General features: G+C 45.6%; 1 protein-coding gene and 1 pseudogene across 1 annotated transcript in view; both read left to right on the forward strand.

The window, feature by feature from the left end:
• Window positions 1–14,804: 14,804 nt before the first annotated feature.
• The window catches only part of LOC142566669 (arylsulfatase B-like), a 178,075-nt gene continuing 171,063 nt past the window's right edge, over window positions 14,805–21,816 (forward strand). The window contains exon 1 of the mRNA XM_075677501.1: window positions 14,805–14,939. Coding sequence (XP_075533616.1) covers window positions 14,938–14,939 — 2 coding nt within the window. The 5' untranslated portion in view covers window positions 14,805–14,937. The remainder of the gene's footprint in view (window positions 14,940–21,816) is intronic.
• On the forward strand, window positions 17,972–18,152 carry LOC142566911 (U2 spliceosomal RNA; annotated as a pseudogene).

A 21,816-nucleotide genomic window follows, 5' to 3' on the forward strand; every position in this document is an offset into this window, starting at 1 on the left:
AAACAGAAAGATCCGCTCGCGGAGAAAAATTGCTGAGCCAACTAAACGAGTGATGTGCCTTTTTCTCAAGCGACATTGTACATACAGTTCACTGCGCCGAAATGGCAAGTTTATCCGAAATCCCCGTAGAATAAACAAATACAAAACACTCCATGTAGCAGGCTTGCGAAGGCAAAAAATAGCGAACTGAAAAAGAGAGCACAACCATCTTGCCACAGAGGACCGTTGCTTTTCAGCATTTAAATTTAACCTTCAATTATAGATCTGCTATAAAACAGCATCATTTGTTTGGCGCTAATTAAACAGCTTAATTAAATCGCTTATCGTTAATTGTGGAATAATATACACCCCATCATGTCGTATATGCTTCCTTAACTTTGGTACCTCAAGTATTTTTGAAGCTCGCGAAACTAAACGCACAACTAGCAGTGTCGTTTCTGGCACCCTGGAGATAGTAGTTGTGGGTAGTTCAGCAATCCGATCACTAATCAATTGCTGTAGTAACCAAATTTTGCTCCAACATAATTTTATTATGCTTTTTAAAAAATTGCACTCTTCATAGTCAGAAATAAATGTAGACATGTAACATTTCGTGACCTGTAACTGTGCTTCGTCATTAGAAGGTGAGCGATCGGACACGACGTAGCACCTATAAGAAACGCCGTAATTAAAACTGTGACAGGACCGCGGACGTTATGTCTGTAGATCAACTCAAACGGTGAGAAGCCCAACCGTGTTTGTGAGACAGCGGTAAGCGAACAAGAGTGCTAAGTAGCGGTCCAAGGAACGTGGGCGCTCTTGGCACAATCGTTTTGTCATGATTTAAAGTTACTATTGCACTTTTCCACTAGTCCATTCACCATTGCATAGCAAGGCGTTAATTGGAACCTCAGAGACAACAGACGACCAACTTCTTAAATGAGTTGTGATGAGAAAGTCTTTTTTTTTTGGTCGTTGGCTATGCCTCTTGGAAGACTAACGCATGAAAAAATTATCTACAAGGGCTTCTGGAACATGTGCTTTCTCGATCGAGGCAAGGCGATGGCATCGGAGTAGCCAGTTGCGAAATTGACTACTATCTGTAAGTAGTGATTTCACATCTCAGATCTCGGTGAAAGGAAACCGACAAAGTCAACAGCCATACGTTCAAACGCAGTACGAATAACTGAAATTCGACCAAGAGGTAGATCGGCAAAGAGTCCTTGAGTAGTTGTTCGATGACTGACGTCAAACTATTTTACAAGTCCCTTAACATCGTGATGTACATCTGGCCACCAAAGACTTCTAAAATGCGTTCGGTTGATCACCGAAGATCTAATTATCCGCGATTATACTTTCGTGTGCAAAGTGTAAAATTAGTATTTCCAATCTCTATGGCACGACAATGTTCTTGGACTCTCCTCCAGATTCCAGAAAGTATTCGCGGTAAGCACAGCTTGTCAGATAAAAAATGAATATATGTAGCCTTTTCCCGACAAAGTTCCAGCCGCCTCTAAGAAAACAACTGTTCAGCGAGTTTCCCTCGCACTGAGATTAGCCTTTGTCGTGTGTGCTGTTTTAAAGCAAGAGGCACGTAGGGAAAATGAAACAGACTCGGCCTGGCAGTGACCGAAACCAAAGCCGTCTTCTTAGGCATCGTGTCCTCTGTGATAGGATCATCCACACATGGGTCTTCGTGTACTGTAGCAGGACTGTTCCGCTCAGTCTTGCTGGCCTGGATCCTTGACATTTGGAAGAGTTCCCGAAAGACGATCATGTGGTACTGGGCACGTAGAGCACTGTCACGTTACATGTGAAGCGCACTTCACAGGTAACGACAATCGACAGCCTAGACTTCGATGAACGTTTATGGGTGACACTTCAGGGTCTCATATAACAGCTTTTAACTCTTAGTATGTCCAAAAGGCAACAGTGGCGGCGAGGCGACGTCTAACGACAACTATTAGAGTGTGTCGCCGAGCGCTAACAGGTTTTTGGAATACCCGACTTTGAGCAACACACAAACACCTGGAGGCTCGTGGCACCTTCTATTTTTTTGCGTCGCGTTTCATGCACCGGCAACGCCGAGCAGACACACATTTCGGTTTGCGTGTCGGCGCTTTTCCTGGTGACGATGAAGATGCTTCACAGCACGCAAGCTAATCCTTTTCCATTGGGCATAACCTACAGTTTTCTTGGGTTTGGCCAGCTTTGTTCCACAGCGGACATTAACCAGTTTTTGGGATTTCTGCAGTGAGTAGCTCGATATGCAATTCGGGTGCGCAAAAGATACAGTTGCTTCATCTTTCTTGGTGAATCAGCTATTATTACTGCAGGCGCTAGATACGAGGTGTGACACAGAAGAAACGAGACTAACTGTGTAGCTTGAAAAAAGAGTGAAGTTGACAACAACTGTTTTGCTGACGTAATCCCACACACGTCCTCTATCCATGCGTCCAGTTTCGACGGAATCGATCACGCCAGTTGGGAGTGCTGCGTCATTGAGTGAACATGTGCAACTGCATTATGCCGGAAAAATGTCTGATGTAAAAACTGAACAGCGAATCAACATAAAGTTTCTTGTGAAACTTAAGAAATCAGTCACGGAAACATTCCAAATAATAACCGAGGCTTATGGAGATGTAACTTTTTTCTCGTGCCCGTGTGTTTGAATGGCATAAGCGGTTTTCAGGGGCAAGGGACAGTGTGGAAGGTGATGAACGTGCTGCTGGGAGCCCAAGGTGAGTGATTACAGTCCAGAACATTGCCAAAGTTTGTGATGTGATCAGTGGTGACAGATAATTAAGTATTCGTGCAGTGGCGGAGTTGGTTCACTTAGATAGGAAAGCTATGTGAGGCATTTTAATGGATGAATTACACATGAGGAAGATTTCTGCGAAGGTTGTTCCAAAAGTTCTCTCCGTTGACCAAAAAGTGCCGTAAAGACGTGTGTGTGGGCATGTTAGAACGCATTGCAAACGAGCCAAATTTGTTGGAATCTGTTGTAACATGTAATGAGACATGTATTTTTACCTATTACCCAGAAAGTAAGGGCCAGTCAATGCAGTGGAAGTCTCCAGGATCCCCAAGACCCAAAAAAAGCACGCATGTCAAAATCAAAATTCGAGGCAATGTTAATTGTCTTCTTCGACATTAATGGAATTGTAATGATTGAATGGGTTCCCAGTGGTCCACCCCCAGACTGTTAATTACACTACTACATTGAAGTACTAAAAAGACTTCGTGAAAAAATTAGGAAAGAAAGGTCACAGTTGTGGAGTGATGAATGGCTGTTGCACCAGAATAATGCACCCGCTCACACGGCCCTATCTATCAAGCCGTTTCTGACCACCAAAGTATTACTGTGATGGGGCGTCCTCCTTATTCCCCTGATTTGGCTCCATGCGACTTTGCTTTACTTCCTAAAGTTAAATCTTGCTTAAAGGGAACCCATTTTACCTCAGTTGAAGAGGCTTAGGCAAACACGGAGAATCTCCTGAAGGGCCTTCCAAAAACCTTGTTCCAGACGGGTACCAGCAATGACAGCACCGAATGCAGAAGTGTGTGAATGCTGAAGGGGACTACTTTGAAGGTGACAATGTCACAGAGAACTGATTCAGTAAGTACAATAAGCGCTAGTTGTGAAACGTACCAACGTCACAAGCGACCGACCCCCGTGGCCCCGGGTCCCCTTCGGTCATTGATACCGCCCAGTACGCCGTTCGAGCAAGTAGGCATTGACCTTTTGGATCCATTCCCGTTATCTAACAAGAACAGTGGGATAATTGTCTGTGTAGACCATCTTAGACGGTATACAGAAGCTGCAGCCATACCGTCTTCCTGCTGCGTTCCGTGGTCCTTCGTCATGGCCCACCACGTGTAATCACCAGCGACCGTGGTCGTCAGTTAACTGCTGATGCCATTGAAGAGTTACTTCGTTTGTGCACTTCACAGTTCCGTCATTCGACACCGTATCATCTACAGATCAACGGCCTCGTTGAAAGGACAAACAGAACGCTGACCAACATGCTTGCCATGTACGTCTCCTCCAATCATAAGATCTGGGACGGCGTGCTTCCCTTCATCACTTATGCATACAACACGACGAAACACGAAACTACAAACTATAGCCCACTTTACCTCCTGTACGCAAGCTTACCACGAAGCCCTCTGGACACTTTATTACCCTTTGTTCTGCACAATGACGATTCTGTATCGAAGACTTTGTGTCTTGCCGAAGAAGCCCGTCAAATAGCCCGTCTGCGTACTCTGGCCTCGGAAAGTCGTTCTAAAGAGCGATACGACGACCGTAACGTGCAAGTATCGTTCGAGAAAGGTGACTTGGTCCTACTGTAGACACCGCAATGCAAGCGGGGATTGTGCCAAAAGTTCTTGTCAAAATATTCAGGCCCATTTGTAGTTGTGGACCACCTGATCGAACTCACTTACGTAATAGCTCCTGCGATGCTCGGCGATCAAGCAGAACTCAGCTGACTCATATTGATCGCTTGAAGCCTTTCTACCCAGCTTGTCCATCCTGACTTGCCCCACGGGCTTCGTCTGCTTGCGGGGAAATGTAACGGATACGAAAGGCAGGGACAAGAAGAAAGAGGAGAAGACGAAGAGAACGAGGAGTTTCAGAGGCCGGACTGCGCTACGATCACGCTACGATCATCGTCCATCTCCTGTAAATAAAACCATTTCTTCGCAACTCTTCGTAACAATATATTGACAAGAGGGTATTTATCTGGGCTAGTTGGTTCATTCTTCGAGGATAGTAGCAAGAGAACTTACGGAACACGGACACAGAAGGAACGACTAGACGAGGACGCAGCTGCACTGTCAACCGATTTCTTTGTTGAAACTCCCACTTTTATTTCTTTCGTCGCCATATCTCTTATCTGAGGCTGTCTCAAAAAGGTGACTTCCTTTCTTGTCAAGGCGACTGACGATGTGCTTACATATTGCACTCCTGTTTTACTTATCGCAAATTCCTCAAGAATCTCCCGAGTTAGCCTATCGTTGTTCCTTTTCAGGACTTGCGCTCCATAAAATTTCGGGTGCACGTGCTTACTTGGCTTTCTTGTCCCTTCTTGTTCATTTCGCAACGTTTGCAATGGAAGGCCAGATTGCTGCCAGGGGTCCCTGAAAGTGATGATGCGTGCTCTGTTGTCCGACCAATAAAGCACCTTCCTGTTTGCCCTATGTATTGTTTTCTGCAGGACAGGGGGATGGCGTGCACTACTTCTTCCGTATACCACTCCTTTGATGCAATTGCAGTCAAATCAAAAGGAACAAGAAGGGACAAGATAGTAACGTAAGCACGTGCACCCCAAATTTCATGGAGTGCAAGTCCTGAAAAGGAACAACAATAGCCTAACTCGGGATATTCTTGAGGCATTTGAGATAAGAAAAACTGGAGCGCGATGTGTAAGCACACCGTCACTCGCCTTGACAAGAAAGGAAGTCACCTTTTTCAGACAGCCTCAGACAGATAAGAGAAGCGATATAGCGACGAAATAAATAAGAGGGGGAATTTCAGGTTAGAAATCGGTTCACAGTGCAGCTGCGTCCTCGTCTCGTCGTTCCTTCTACGTCTGTGTTCCTTAAGTGCTGCTGCGCACAATCCTCGAATCATATATTGACCATACCAGTTGTTTAGTGGTCTTCATAATGTGTTACGTGCATATGGCTTTTTATAAAAAACACAAATTTGTGAAGAATCAAAAAGAAGTATCTAGTTTTCACACAATTAATGCTCATCATGCCGTGCCACTGGTGTATGCACAGTGTGTACTCGGACACTATCAAGAAGCAGCTGAATTTCTTGCAGATGCTAGGCGCTCACAACCCTCAGTATAGGACTGTATACTTTGCTTAATCTAGAAATACGCCCCAGGATTTCTACTCTGAAAACCAATGTTCACATGACAAAAACGAAGAGTGCCGGAAATTTGAGTTCATGAGAACAGTGCATAAGCGCATCTACACTTCACGACAGCGCGCACGTAATCATGTAACTTTTAAGCTGTTCGTCATATTGCCCTCGCCGATTATAAGCACCTTCATAGCACAGAAATAGCACCTTCATAGCAGAAGGGCAGCGGATTGGGCGAGTTGGTGTTGCATGGCAACAATAAAGTTCAAACAGCGCTAAACGAACGGGACCAGAATGAGGAGGAGACAAACACGGCGCTGAAACACGGCGCTAACGCACGGGGGACGCGGCTGGTCATATCCGCCATTTTGTGGCTGCGGACGCTGCTGCATTATTTTATCAGTGGGTTCCTCTTCCTGAGCAATTTCTATTGCTTTCTTGATGGTAAAGCATCGGCCGGAGTGGATGAAGTGGCGGCGAAGCTGATGCGACTGCAAGCAGCAAACGATGTGGTCTTGGACCATGAGGTTGGTAGCGATACCAGACTTGCACGATTTGGCGAGCCGTTGAACATCTTGCATGAATTCCGTAATCGGCTCCGCAGGACTGTACTCTACGTTAGAAATGGACGCCACTGCAAAATTTGTTCTCTTCTTCATGAAAGTGCTTGTGGAGTACTTGAAGCGCCGCTTCGTATACGTCAATTGGCTTGGAGTCCCCTGTCCCGTCGTCGATCCCAGCATGCGTCTCTCCCTCGATGAGGTTGTAATAAATGTTGACGGCTTCCACACCCAGCGCGTTGAGCGCAAGAGTTTCGTTGTGGTCCAGTGTAGCGTTCTTGGCGGCGGCGTCGACATACGCCTGAAAAATACGTCACCACTTAAGCCAAGGAATGGCCGGCGCATGACAAGAAGAGGGGAGAGGGGAGGGATTGCCGCGTTCATGTTGCAGAAGTGGCAGGCAGGAACCAGGGGTGCGGACAGCCGTAAAGACGACGACACAGTAGGGTCGAACGTCAAGCAGATGACGTCGCAGACGCGTCAAAAAGCAGAAAGTGCAGAAATGCTGCTTGAAAGGAGGGTAGCAGAAGTGGAACATACGGTGAAGAGACAGGCTGGGAGTCGTAACTCACATGTAGGCGCGATGTATGTGGCTATCCTCGTCGCCACTGTGATGTCACGAATAGCGGCGGAACGCTTTGCGCCGGTGCATCGCTAGTAGCATCCGCGGCAGCAGAATAGCAGAATGGCATAATTAGCAATTCTTGTGGGCCTTATGGCAGCAGTTGACGACGTGGAGCCCACGCGGAAAGTTAACGCTCGTCGCCCTTGGTATGTCGGTGTGGTTCACATGATCACGACGCCGGGCACGCCGAGAAGGCGGCCTGAAAAAAATACGCAGACGGGGACCGAGGCTGAGGGCGAGTTTATCGAAAGCGCGAAGCCTTAAATAGGCTCAGCGTCGCTATCACAGCGCCCCCTGAGCGCGAGTGAGTTTCAGTCTCGAAACTGAAACCCCGATGTAACAATAACGCAGCCTACTCATAGAGTAACATAGTAAACGACAAGAGCGGACACTCGAGCCGTTTTGCAGCCGAGCTATGGAGCTTCACCGATTCTGCTAGGTGCCATAGCACATCAAGGAAAATGTTCCTGCGGCCGCCGCTGCGGCTAGCAGCTTGACAGCCGTCACGACTCAACACGTGCGAAGCCCAGTCAGGCACTGTCGCCGGGCTTTCTGCAAGATGAACCTGAGGATCGTTGTTGGGTTCTTCTGCCAACGTCTGCTTCGTCGCCGTTTCATTGTAAGGCCACAGGAAGTTATTTTGCACGTTGTTAAAGAATTATTCTCTTCGCATTTCGTTATGTCACTGTTAGCCGCATGAACGAGTGACGGCCGCCTTGAAGCCATAAAAGATGCTGCCCATTTGATACGCGGAATTTCATTTCGCATTTTTTTTTTGCTATCATGCGCAGCAGTGAGTAGTCATGGTAGCGATAAAAGCGACGCGGCAGCGTCCGAGCTGCAAGGCACGTTCGATAAAATTATGAAGTTAGAAAGTAAAATAAAATCATTTGTTGCGAAATGCGGCCTATGAATACATGCCATTCTGGGCCGAGAGCTTTAGGCTACGCGCAGCGACTGCTGAAAAAGTATGGTGCTCCACTTTTGCAGAAAAATGTAGCTATATCTGAAGCGGTACATGTGCAATATTTGCAGTATGGCAATGATGCGCGCTCTCTCAACCTTTGTAGCAGGCTATGTTCGCTCGAGCTTTGTTAGGTGTTTTGCATTGGGCTTAAGATACGTGTTTTCATGTTTTAATTGTGTATGCAGTCGTTACCGTGGAAAGATTATTGTGTCTTAGCTCCTATAACCAGTGCTTCCTTGACTTTAAATAAAAAGAAAACATGCATTACCCGAAGGAAAGAAGCATCTTCATTCTAAAGCTTTGAAGCCTCCAGTATTGTTTACTTTCTGTCTGTCATTGTACGTATTGCAGGAATCCCCACTATTTCCTCAAGATACACTGTACAGCCAAAGGACACCTTGCATATTCAAGGTCAAAATTGCAAGTATCAGAAGACGATTGCAAGGCTTCGAAGACTGCAGCTGAAGACCCCCAAGACAAAGTGCTTAATTGCAGCTTTGTAATGACGGACGCACTGGCTGACACATTCGAAATAAGGATGTCGGTTTGTGCCCAATTATTTTTGTAGCCATTTTATTTTGCCACACAAGAAGTGACATAATTTTGCTACCTTAATTCACCGTCCTTCGTAGAAGTACAAGAAAGAGCGTCGTATTTTTTCTCCTTCTAAAACAATCCCACTTTGAGCAAATTGCTGGCGTGTCTTTGATGTTTTTTTTTCATTATTTGGATAGTTGGAAACACGTCTTCTTTGTGTTTTGCTTGTGCAAAGTTATTGCCATCCCGCCATTAATTTCTGCCTATTCTCTATTACACCGATGTCACACGACGACTTTTGATGGCGATCAAGCTCGATCCGGATAAAAACTCTCGACTGCTATAGGCACCATCACGCAGCTTGCGCAAAAGAACTAATCGCGACCGAGAAATTCAAATCGGATTGGGCTTGATCGCGTTTAAAAGTGCGCTGTGTGACACCCGTTTTACTTGGAGAGAGGGGGTTAACCGAGGGTCCCGATTTTTATTAGTCATATCACAAGAAGCCAACAAACACTGACACCAAGGACAACATAGGGGAAATTACTTGTACTTAATAAATGAAATAAAGAAACGATAAATTAATGGACATTAAAGTGGATGAAAAAACAACTTGCCGCAGGTGGGAACCGAACCCACAACCTTCGCATTTCGCGTGCGATGCTACGCGAAATGCGAAGGTTGTGGGTTTTGTAAGCTGCCCTCAAAACGTTATTTGTGCCATTACTCTTTCATGCGGAAGAACGTACGTTGGTCAAGCTGGCAGATGCATCAATAGGAGACTAAAAGACCACCAATATAACGTCACTAAGGTAGTCTCGGGTCGTATGGGCATTCGTTGCATAGATTGTCCCTGCAAACAAATGTTTGGAAGTACTTCTACTTTCTATGGGGCTCATAGCAGGATGACAAGGGAGCTTGTGGAGGCTTATGAAATTGCAAAATTAGAGGAAAGCTTCGTGAGCAAACCATCAGTGTTGCTATTTGAAAAAGAGATACAATTCCTCGCTTTATTGTTGTAACTATTGCAGTGTATGGTTTTAGCATGTCTTGGACACGTGTATGGTTCATCGACATGCACCACTGAGTGCTCTTTTTTGCTTTCTCGTTTGTTTCCGCTCCTGACGTATATATTTATCGATGCGTGCGAGTATGAAATCTATAGTTGAAAATTAGCGCTGTTTCTGTGTATCTGTCTTCTTGTACATCCTTGTTCAGTAACGCTTACAAACATTAGCATGGACTGAAACCAACTAGCCCGTCAGTGTGTTTTAAGCAAGTTATACTCGAAGATTCGAAAGAAGATATTTTTTTTACTTGCGCCTTGTGCTATGTCATCGGCAGTGGGAACCCATTATACTGCACGGAGAGCAGGCCAAAATAAAAGGAAAAAAACGAAAGCCGCGTTATATTTGTGTTGGAAATTCAAAGAAACTGCGAGGTGCGTTCTGAGGGTAAAACCTCGAAATAGGTCACCCCTTATATTCGCACAAACTGGGTAATATTGCGATTTAGGTAAGGCCTCAAGCTGCGTGAATGCCGTTTCGGAACTACCTGAAATAAATATGAAATATTCATTACAGTTTCTCCACGCCTCCACAAACATGTGACAGCGCTCTGGAAAGATGAAATAATGGTGGCACTATTTAGTCAAATATGGATGGACGGGAAGTGTATTCAGTCTTTATGCAAGGTGTCTGGTAATCTTTCACGTCACTTAGTGGGTAAACAGCAGCGAATGTTCGTTAAGCACTCATATGACCCAAGCTTAGTTTGTATAGACAGACCGTTCATAATTTAACCAAGCGAGGTAGTGCGATTGACGAAGCGCCCTGCCGATACAGTTCTCAAAGCCTGCGGCAATCAATCGACGCAGAAGTATTTTTTTTCTACATAAGCGACACACATCCGCGGGCGTATCTACTTCCGAAAGCGGTATAGTTTTATTTTTCATCGCGGAACCGCAAACGCAGGGAGTGCCACGTCTATACCGCGGCCACCTATGCTGGAGGCGCGCGCTCTTTTACAGCGAAGCGGTATATGGCTCGCCGATTCAACCGCCCCTTCGTCCGTCTATCGGTCGCCTGCATGCCGAAACCTCCTCCGGCGCAACCCCATGCGCATGCGCAAAAAAAAAAAGACAAAAAGGCCCGAGATTAGCCAACACCACCTAGATGCACAAGGCCTGTTTACTCCGAGTCATGACGTTACGCTACCTGGCCCAAAATGGTCATTCACAAGGCTGGCGTGATGAAAGCGGTGGCGTCAAAATCACTGTTGCCTACTCGGTACCATCCCAAGTAGATTCAATGGCCGTCGGGCTAGGTAATATGACTGCATGGATCGGAGTTAAAAGGTCTTGTGCTGTCTAGGTGGTGTTGGATTAGCTGCGTCAGCAGTGGCGTTGCTGCTCTCCGTTGCTGCCGAGCGCGCGCAGAAGTTTCTCTTTGGCTGCGTAATTGGTAGGCCACGCGTCATAAGTACCTTTGGGAGCAGGCAGCTTTCGATCAACAAAGCCTCAAGTAGAACCTGGAATGAGCTCGTCTACGCCTTCCCGATGCTGCAAGCCGGGCACAAGAGCAGGCTCTTGCAACCGAGCGCAAGCAGCAACTCCGTACCGAGGATCCGGCAGCCTACCAAGCAGTCATTTAATGAACCGTTAGAATTAACCCAATGATAAGCACCCGGGCCGCACGTTTCAGCTTCGCTGGTTAACCATCCGTACGGGGTGCTTGGGCGGCGTTTTTTTTTTTTATCTAGGAATATGGCCGCCGGCGGCTTCGCTCGCGCAGGCCGCGGCTGGCACTGCCACTGAAGAAGTTTAATGATGGTAATGATATTGCAAACGTTGTCGACCAGCATATAAAAATCGAACTCTTCGCAGATGACTGTGTCTTGTACACATTGGTTCGATCACCGACCGACCAAACTCGACTTAATGACAATTGAACTAGGGTTGCTAATTGGCCTAAGGAGTGTGGGATGGTTCTAAATATTAATAAATGCGGTGTACTCCGTATTTGTAACAAGACTACTTCCATGACTCACCCTTACTATATAGAAAACACTAATAAGGGAAGTACCAGCAAGCAAGCACTTGGGAGTAACAATCACGGGCACGCTAAGTTCCAACGACCACATAGATGGCATATATAGTACAGCATTCCGAGCGCTACGAGCCACCTGACGCAAGCTTTGCAACGTGCCGCTCCAAGTTAAGCTGACGGCTTATAAAACCCTTGTTAGGCCCAGTTTAGAGTATGCATCAACCTTTTAGCGCCCGCATACGAAACAGAATATTTCCAAGCTGGAGAAAATAGAGAGGATGGCTGCAAGATTCATTTCTAATAGGTACAGGAGAACTGACAATGTTACAGAAATGATTAGTTTTCTTGGCCTCAAGTCTCTATAGTCTAGGCGGGCCGAATCAAAGTTGAAGCTCTTGTGTCTCATGCATCATAATTTTCTACCAATTGATTTGTCTAGCTACATAGCCCCTGTGTCTCGCGTCAACACTCGCAATAATGGCAAACAGCTCGAACAGTATCCTACATTATTGATACATTCAAGTCTTCCTTTTTTCCCACAACTATAGCAGCCTGCAGTCTGTTACCGAGGGATGTTGGTGACAGCCCCAATATTGAAGTATTCCTCGCAAAATTTTGAGCTATGTCTCAATGATACATCGTTTTTTGCCCTTTCCATATCTTTGTAGTGAATGTCTGTTCCATGTTTTTTTTCTCTTTGTTAGCATTGTATTTGCTCTCTCCTGCCTGGACTCAGTAGAGTCTGCAGTATTGTAATAAACGTACATAACGTCCTTGCATGGAAACGACAGCATGTTTGCTATTCAATTGTGTTAGCTTGTATATTTCTGGCACGAGGCCGAAGACGGCAGCCTGTCTTCTAGCGCGCTCCTATGTTTGCGTTCGCGTGCATTAAACTACGTGTTGAAGGAACGAAAACCGTCACATGTTGCAAAAGTGCTTGCGTTGAGCTTATGTAAGGCGAGAAACTCTATTCTAAACTGTCTGTTCTCCAAATTGGGCAGGAAACCCATATTTGCAGTATTCCCGCAATCCCAAGATTCGAGAATGGTCACCGTAACCGCAAGAGTCACGGCATGGACGTAAGCTTTCGCGACAGCGCAGCTGTAATCCACAGTGTGCCACTAAGGAATAGGCGACGAGTTATGGCCAATCAATAAGCAATTGTCGACACTGGTGTTCAGGAAACGTATATTACCAAGAACGGAGAGCGCCTATTCCACTGCGAACGACGCATGCTGGCCGGATTGTCCAATCATCTACTCGCCACATTGCACACCTACACTGGAATTCTACGGACTTCGCCAACTCTTATTTATTTTATCTCAACCCCAAGCTGCGATTTCGCCTGCTACCCGGTCGCTAGCTTTTCCTCTTTTTTGCCCCGCTCCTTTCCCAATGTGCTGAGACGCGCTTCCACCGGTGTTCACTCCTGCTTTTTCTCAGTAAATGAAGTCATTCATTCATTCATTCATTCATTCATTCATTCATTTATTCATTCATTCATAGCTAAGTTGCTGCAGAAAATAGCGTGTCTTCATGTCCATAACATCCTCTCTCACACCTGGACTCTCCTATCGAAAAACAATGTTGCTGTGTTGCAAATGGCTGGCCATAGCATATAAAATTTCCTAGGAATGGCCAGCAGCGTGGCGTGCAATTTTCGGTGACGAGACAGTATATATCACCTTCTCTGTCACTTCCACAATCAGCGCTCAGTTCCGTGAGCTACTATTAGCCGCTTCGACGGCAGACCACTCGGAGAAAAATATCGTGGCACCTTGGTCTAGGGATGATTCGATGCACAAGGCCGCAGAAGACCAACTATGCTTCTTGAAAGCGCCTGCAATGTGCGCACTGCAGTGTTCATTCTCGCTACCTGTACATTCCTTGTCTCATCTTTCTTTTTTCCTTATCTCTCTGTTTTTTCTGTTTTCTGTTTTCTTTTAATGCGTAGCATTAGGATTGTCGAAATGGAAAAAGAATTGTAAGCGTCGGAACCTTGGCCAGCTGGTATCGTGGGAGAGGTAGAGCCGGGTGGAACCGCTCAGTAAGACCTGTATATATATATATATATATATATATATATATATATATATATATATATATATATATATATATATATATATATATATATGCGTGCGTGTGCGTGTGCGTGTGTGTGTGTGTGTGTGTGTGTGTGTGTGTGTGTGTGTGTGTGTGTGTGTGTGTGTGTGTGTGTGTGTGTGTGTGCGCGCGCAAGGTGGCTTGCTCCGGACCTCTGTAGGTTACACTTCGCTCCTCATTGAGGCAAGGCATGGGCCGAGTGAGCTCCAGAACACACTTTGCAATGTGGTGAACGTGGTATCAATCATGGATCCGGGACCTCACAGAGGTGTGACGTAATGTTTCCGGCATTTCCCTTGCATTTACTACTAAATTACCATAATTGTTTTCCATCCCGATATGTGGGGCAGCCAAAGGGGTTCGTGTTTGTTTCCTTTCTTTTCCCGTCCTCGGGCAGTTCACCGGCAAGAAGCATGACCATGGTTACCGTCCCTCCCTATCTCCCTTCAATTCTCTGTACTTTCCTCTATGATATTGGGCTTTTCTTTGTCTGTGGGCTGCCTAATCTCTTCTAGCATGAAGTACAAAATGAAAGAAACCTAGCTGGGCTAGTTGCGGGCAGCTCTTTTCGGATTCGTGATGCGTCGATCTAAAATATACATTTCTGCATTTCTGTAATTTCACTTTGTCGGAGATACTGCCTATTAGACGGTAATACATTTTGTATATCTCATAATTTTTTACGTACATTATTTAGTATATACAGGAGTGCCTTTACAAACTTTCTTGAATTTTATCCCACAATCTTGATTCTGGCAATTTATATATATTTTGTGACATACATCTCGGTAATAAAACCTTTATGGGTGAAAAGTACACTTATTCTGCTTTTTATTTATGTATTACATAAAATATTGAGCGCAGGAGTTTATTAAAAAAAAGAAATGTGGCGTAACCTACAAAAGACACCTATTTTCCCCATGGCAGGCAAAGAGTTCACCATGACACAGAACAGGTGCTTTTTTTTTCGCAATTCAAAGCAGCGCCAAGGCAAATGTGCAGTTGGCATGTGTCGGCCACGCGGAAAGTGTAGCTGCAAAACTACACATGTGCGTACTCTCTTGCTGCAGTACATGACAGCCTATATGCGAGCACAGATGCTTGGGCTACATAATTCTGCATTCTTTAAAAGCAGGTACTTGAATTTAATTTTTTAATCGTTCGCAATTCTGCTCTTTCTGCCATATAGAGGTACGTGAACCAGCGTGTCACTCTTCTGAACACGACTTTCAGGAATAATGTAAGTATACTAATGATTTCATAACGACTAGAATGTCACGGTAACTACCGCGAACTATGTATGTCATTAGTATTAAAATTCTGTGCTTAAAGAGATGATGCTGGACTTTTCAAACACGGTAAATACATCATACTAGACGCGTTACAGTGCTTTTCTGAATGCCCGAGCCAAAAATTATTCACTTGCTTTCTGCGGGCAAGGTGTAATGTCGTGGTAAATATTGTTGGCGCTTTCTTATGCCTTCGCCAAAGCCCCGCCACATAAACTGCACATTGTAAACAGATGAACATTGAATATCCACGATAAGAATTACAAATAAAAAGACGTTTCGAGTCTCGCACAGGAGCCTTCTCCACAATGACCATGCACGAGAAGAAAACTAGTTATGTGCGTTTCAAGACGTGGAGCAAATACTGTGCATACACCCGAAGAAAGTTGCCATCGTTGCGATTGAGCGTGCACGCAGTTCTCTGGGAGATCAAAACTTGAAGATGCACTGGCGAAGCCAAATCCTTTTTTTGGCAATGATTCTTGCATCGTCCCAACTGATTCCATGATTAGTCCTTTCAGCGTATTCAACCAGTGTGTTTCATGCTACGTTGTGTTGCCTGCTATCGTATCGTTGCTATTTTATTCTTTGCTTAAAATTTTCCGTTTCGTTCCTGTACATACAATCGGATTTTTTGACAGGGATGCTGTAGATAACTCTTGGAAACTTTTGTAATAGGAAGTTTGTCTTTTACTATCACCAGAGCCTGCCTCAGCTTCTGTGCTCGCACGTGGGCGATTAGATCAGCTGAAAACGCGACCCAAAGCCGAGACGTCTTTTTATTTCCAATATTGTAGTCGGCTTCAAATTTTCAAATAGTTGCAATGTCTCTTTCGGACCAGATGGCTTTCTTTCAAACTGTTCATTTGATGGAGTGCACATTATGACAATAGTATCCTCGCTCATCGACTTACATGGTTTCATGTTTTCCTTTGCGTGCGCGTCACCATGCCTGTCAATTTAGCTAGAAAGCTAATGTTTACAAGTGTATACGGCTGATACAACTACTACTGTTTAATAATATGCTATTGCAATCATTGCTTAGCCTTCAGGCCCAAACTGTGACACCCCTCCATCCCTCTCCTCCTAATTTTCGCCAAACGTTATCCTCGTCTCAACTTGGTGCAAATGGGGGATGCTCTGAAGTGTATAGTTTTTGGCTGATCGTAGAGTTAATGGAGAACGGTGGTATGGAAGGTCGTAGGCAATGCAAGCAGTAGATCGGGACCATCGTAGTTATCTAGGGTTGACAAGTGGGCGAGCTGGTATTGCCTTATAAAACTGGTACAGCGCAATATAGAAAGGAAGAAACAAGCCGAGCGAGCCCAATCCTCAACAACTCACCCAATCCTCAACTCTAGCGAACTTCCCTTCGTGTAGATCAGGCTCCTTCCTTCCTTTTTCTTCAAGTGCATCTTTAATTGCTAACCTAATAGCCCTCGCGGTGTGTCGTGCGCTGTCTTTCGCGTACTGTATCCGAGTCGAGATACTTCCACCTGACATAAAATCGCTGCGTTCTGTGACTCATGATGGTGCAGCCTTATATCGGTGTGACTTCTGGGAAGTGTTGTGACGACATGTCTTCATGCTTTCTTGTAACTATATATTTCGTCCAGCTTGGCAATAAACCAGTTGGAAGTCAGCGCTGTGGTCCTTCATCTGGCTGGGTCGGCTTGTTTCTTCATTTCTATCTTGCGCTGTACCAGTTTGAGATCGCAGTTATCATTGTCATGATAGAGAATATCATCATAAAGCAGGACGAATACGTCACCCTAATATTGCATACACTCGTCGCTGTAGGACCATCACAACTACATCTTGCTTGTTTTCGATCTCCTGAACATTAATTTTAGCACGAAACAAAAGCAGGAGAGATATTGGTACTTCTGGAACGGCTATCGCGTGAAGACATCTCTAAATCAAAAATATCCTGGCCTTAATTGTTCTAAAAAGCAGAATTGTTAAAGATCCTTCCAGAGTTACAAGTTACCATGAATGCGAACGAGCGGCAGATGCTTCTACGCAATTCCAAGTAAGTGATACAAGATGTTGCTTGAAAATTAACCAGTTTTCATCGTCTGTCCTATAAGAGGCTGTATGACTAAGCTGCGGAAAAGTTTGGAGTTCTTCGTTAATTTCGTGAAAATTGGCCTCGTTGTACTCACGGATGACTATGTGATGTTTTTCAGGTGGGTATCTCAATTGACAGGTTAAACAGTCGTATGTTATGGTTACTGACGCCGTCAATTCCTCAAAGGAATCGAGTAAGTTCCGGATCGAATATAGCAAGTGGTCGAGGGTAGCAGTACCACGAGTCGACACACTCACTGTCCGATTCAGTTCAACTCCAAAGGCAAGAAAGTTTCTACAAAAGGTTGAGTGCTGTTACAATCTGCGAAGGTAGATTACCAGCGAAGCTGTCTATGTGGGCCCCTTAATGTCGAACTGTCCACTACCGTGTGTCAAATGCCGTATGAACATAAATAGAAATCGAGGCGCCACTAGTCCCTCCTCCACGATGCTGAGCCTCGGAAGATGATGAGGCTCCGTAGGGTATACATACCCATGTATTGTTGCAAAACGCGGCACGACACATTTTACTAAGGAATACCGGCATGTAGAACAAACGCACTTCACCGCACTCTGAGGGCACACACTCCTCCACCACAGCCAAGGCGATCATGCGTCGGTCGACGTCCCGTACTGCAGTAATGGGTGGGAGGTCACTCGAAAACCACAATCGGTCACACATAACACAGCGCACACCAAATTGGTTCCTCACAAACTTTCTCCTTTGGTTATATTTATGTATACATTTAGTTATATTTATTATACATTCGCGTGGACGACGGAACCGCCGCCCGGAGGAGCCGGAGAAAACTTGACGGGCGTGACATTACAACGGGACCGCCACTACGAGAGAGTGAAAGGAAAGGAAAGGTGCTTGGAACACCGACAAAGAGATGCCGGTGCGAACGTAGACATGGCCGAGGTGGGTCGATGTGTAGTATCTGTTCTTATCAGCTTAATATTTTATACGGGTTGCATTAGGACCCAAGATATTAAACTTATTTTTGCAAGTCGGCGGAGTGCGTGAAGCCTGATTCACGTTCACCGCGGGCCGACCCGGTATTTGCACTGTCTTCGAGATCGGCTCACGGTGTTTGGTCTACGGACATAAATCCGCTGGGAACTAGCAATATCAAGCTTCGCTGTAATACGCAATTGCCCAATCAAATAATTCCACTTAACGTGAGGGAAGTCGAAATGTCCGGTGGGTACCAAATTTGCTGGTTTAAATAGGTAGCGTATGGCTAAAAGAACGTAATTCAAATCGGCAGTAAATTAATCATCACTATCTGGTGGGTGGTAACCCGCGCAATAAGTACGTTTGTGCTAGTAGGAAGCTATAATTTACAACGTGGATTTCATGATGGCAATAATTCTCTACAACAGTAGGCTTATCATGATTTATAAGTCATACGTTTGTTGTTCATAATCACTTTATCAAAAATATCTTGGAAGCCGAGTTAGCTAGCACAGCAAGTGCGTGAAATTTGCTGCATGCTAATCTGGCTCGTGGAGAGTTATCCTCCTTTATTGCAACAGTCTTACTTTATAGCGTTTAGGAGACAAAGAATTTTAGCTTTTTCTTTTAACAGAGCTAGCTTTACGATTACAGGATGGTTCTTAACATTCTTAGGTCCTTGGTAACCGTCCCACCTATCTGCTCGATCTATGTCACTGCTTTCAACAGTGATTCCAAAAACTCGAAAGAAATGTGGAGGTGGTCAATTTTTTCAAGGGCACCAGTGCGTGCAGAAAAACAACTGAAAGCGGCCGGATATGCCTTTGGCCTCCGTTAACTACGGTAATCTCTCCGATTGTATGGCATCAAGTGCTATAGAAAGACACTCTCGTGTTAAAGTTGAATTATGGGGTCTTACGTGCCAAATGCTCTATCTGATAATGAGGCACGCCGTAGTGGCGAACTCACAAAATTTATATCACCTGGGGCTCTTTAACGTGCACCTTAGTATAAGCACACGGGTACCTTTCGTCCTCATCGAAATGTGGCCGCCGCGGCCGGGATACAATCCCGCGATATCAAGCTTAGCAGCCCAAACACCCACAACTTATGTCCACAAACTAGGTATCGAGTGCGCTACGTTCCCGAAGCCTGTCCACAAACGTAACGCTCTTTGAACACATCTGATAAATGCAAATTTTGGCTTTCAGTGCTTTGGAACTTTGTTCAGTAATTCACAAAGACAGTGCCTTAAATTTTACCCACTGTATTCTATGGAAAAGAAATATTAATGGCGAAAATTCGGAAAGCTTACGCGTTGGTCGCCGCCAACTTGTTTGTTTTATATTTTCACGTGGTAGTGACGCTGAAGGAATCAGCAAAACTGTCAATATCGAAACTAACATTTTATTGGGCGTACCTGTGCCCTCAATAACGGGCTACACTCAAAGAACGACGATAGCGGCGAACACAGTCGGCGATCGGCGAAATTTCGATGCGCCGGTCAGGCGCGTAAGCTTTTACACATGACTCATCGAAGGGTACAGAGTAATCGCTACTGCCCGCGTGTCCTTGACGAAGTTCTACACAATTCGCGTGGCACATGCAGATTGCACAAGCTTCGTGACACCAGAACCATCAATAACATTCGAGAAACATCCGATACATGCGGGCACTTCACGCGCTGAGCGTTTGTTAGACGGCGAAAAGTGGTCACCTGCAAAAGATAAACAAGTACACGCGTTAGCATCAGCCGCTGAAGGTAACTTGTGCTGCCCTCTTTGGGAGCATGAACAAAGTACACTATGTGTGACGAAAGGGGCAAGCTTCAATCACACTGAACGGTTTCCAGATCTATTGATACTGAAATGTCAGTCGTACCGGTACGGACTCCTGACATTGCAGTGCGGAGTAAGGAAGCACGTAAGGAGGTTGAAGGAAAGGCTCTCTCCTTGCTGCGACGCTGATGGCTCTGCTTACGTAAGGGAACTTCTACTCTCTGAAGGGGCAAAATTTAAGGTGGGGACGAAGCGGTTAGCTCACTTCCACAAAGGCGGCGTTTGCGTTAGCCAGTTTCGTGCCTGACAAAATGTAGAAGTGAGGAGTGCTTTGCTCGCCGCGGACGGCGATGGTCGCCGTAGCAGCTTAAAAAATTCTACATGCAGAAAAATAACTGTCCAGGGAGATGAAAGCGGGGGGGGGGGGGTCGGTGAGGTGTTAGGGAGATGTTAGGGAGGTGTTAGTGGATTTCGCGGCAAGGGGCGATCCCCCCCGCCCCCGCTCTCGATCCGCCACGGCTGAAAATGCCGGCTGCGCGCGAGTTCTGGCGTAGTGGCGCACTATTGGACGAGTGGTTGGTACCAGCCAATTGTCCAAGACGGTTGCCAGCCGGGATAACAATGGCACGACGACGAAGGCATGACGATGACATTACTTTTCATATGACCCACGTATTCAGCAACACAGCCGCCAGGCAGCCAGTAGCGGCAGACAGCAGCAGGGGGAAGTTGGAGTAAGAGGAAAAGAAAACTTCAGTTTAAAATGCCCGACACCTGTAAGGATATTAAAGATGGTAGTGCATTCCTGGCCCCTTTTCCATGTTGATACCTCACAACCGTGTGGCGCCGCGGTGGCTCACGCCGGTTTTACGAGTCGGCTCACCATTTAACTTGTGCATGGGCACGCGTGTAAGGCCAGCGGAGCTCTAACGACGCAGTTTCGCGATATGCGCACTCACCGTCATGAGTGATCTACCTGTGAGGGCTCGTATCCTCCGGAGTGCTGTTTAAGCTGTGAAGCAGCACAGACCTCACGTGCGTGCTGTCGCTTCCATTTCTTCTTCCATCGATTGAAACTGTTTTAATGAAAAGAGTCTGTGCACATTAATGCACTTGTATTTGTGAATGCGCTGCGAAGCTGCCACTGCTTCTTAAAATACACGTTTTCGTTTTGTGTTCTAATTACTGAGAAAGATGGATCAACCATTCGTTTATTTCGTATTTTTCATTTGGCACCGCACTAAAGTGCCATTCGAGTCATAGGCACAATTTCCAGCTGTCCATGGGCACACAGACGCCCACACCGTAAAGGACTATCAGCAGGCACAGATGCCTATGCCGTTTCATCTTTTAACATTGTAAAACAAAGACGCAGTTGTACGAAGGTGCATTGTAGCTTAGCACACTCAACTGCAGAAGGAGCAAGGGTTGCTCTTTAACAATACGCAAAAATAGATCATTTCATATGTTTAGCACCGATGCCAGCAGCTGGTATTCATACGAATTAGGGCAGCCGACAAGCTCATGCTCGATCCGCCACGCACTTCGTGGAGAACAATTCTGAGGCGATTTGCAGCGTCTCCGGCGGCTTGTACTTGTTCGCGGACGCGTCTTAGATGTTGTGAACAACAGGCGGAAGTTTTATTGAGGGAGGATGTGTTTATTTTGGTTTTGTGCTCAGTATATAAAAGATCGCTGAAAGAAAGCAATTCGATTTCTAGTACGCCAAGCAACGGGTTTGTTCGAGGAAGAAAGCCACGCATTTGCCGGTTGGAACGCTAGGTTTCGCCATGGATTCGTGTTCATACGAATCAAGTCCATCTTTAATGGCAGGCAATTCTAGATCATTGGGTGCTTTGAGTAAAATTAATTCCCAGGGAGTGTGGAATCAGTTGGTTTTAATTTCATTATTTTTTTGGCATTGGATGATACACTGATATTGAGCACCGTGCAAGGTTTGTTTTGTAATAAAGTATAGCGCCATGCTCACTGTGCCGACGCCCTTTTATTTATAATGCATAT

Source organism: Dermacentor variabilis, unplaced genomic scaffold, assembly GCF_050947875.1.
Source record: "Dermacentor variabilis isolate Ectoservices unplaced genomic scaffold, ASM5094787v1 scaffold_13, whole genome shotgun sequence".
Lineage (NCBI taxonomy): Eukaryota > Metazoa > Arthropoda > Arachnida > Ixodida > Ixodidae > Dermacentor > Dermacentor variabilis.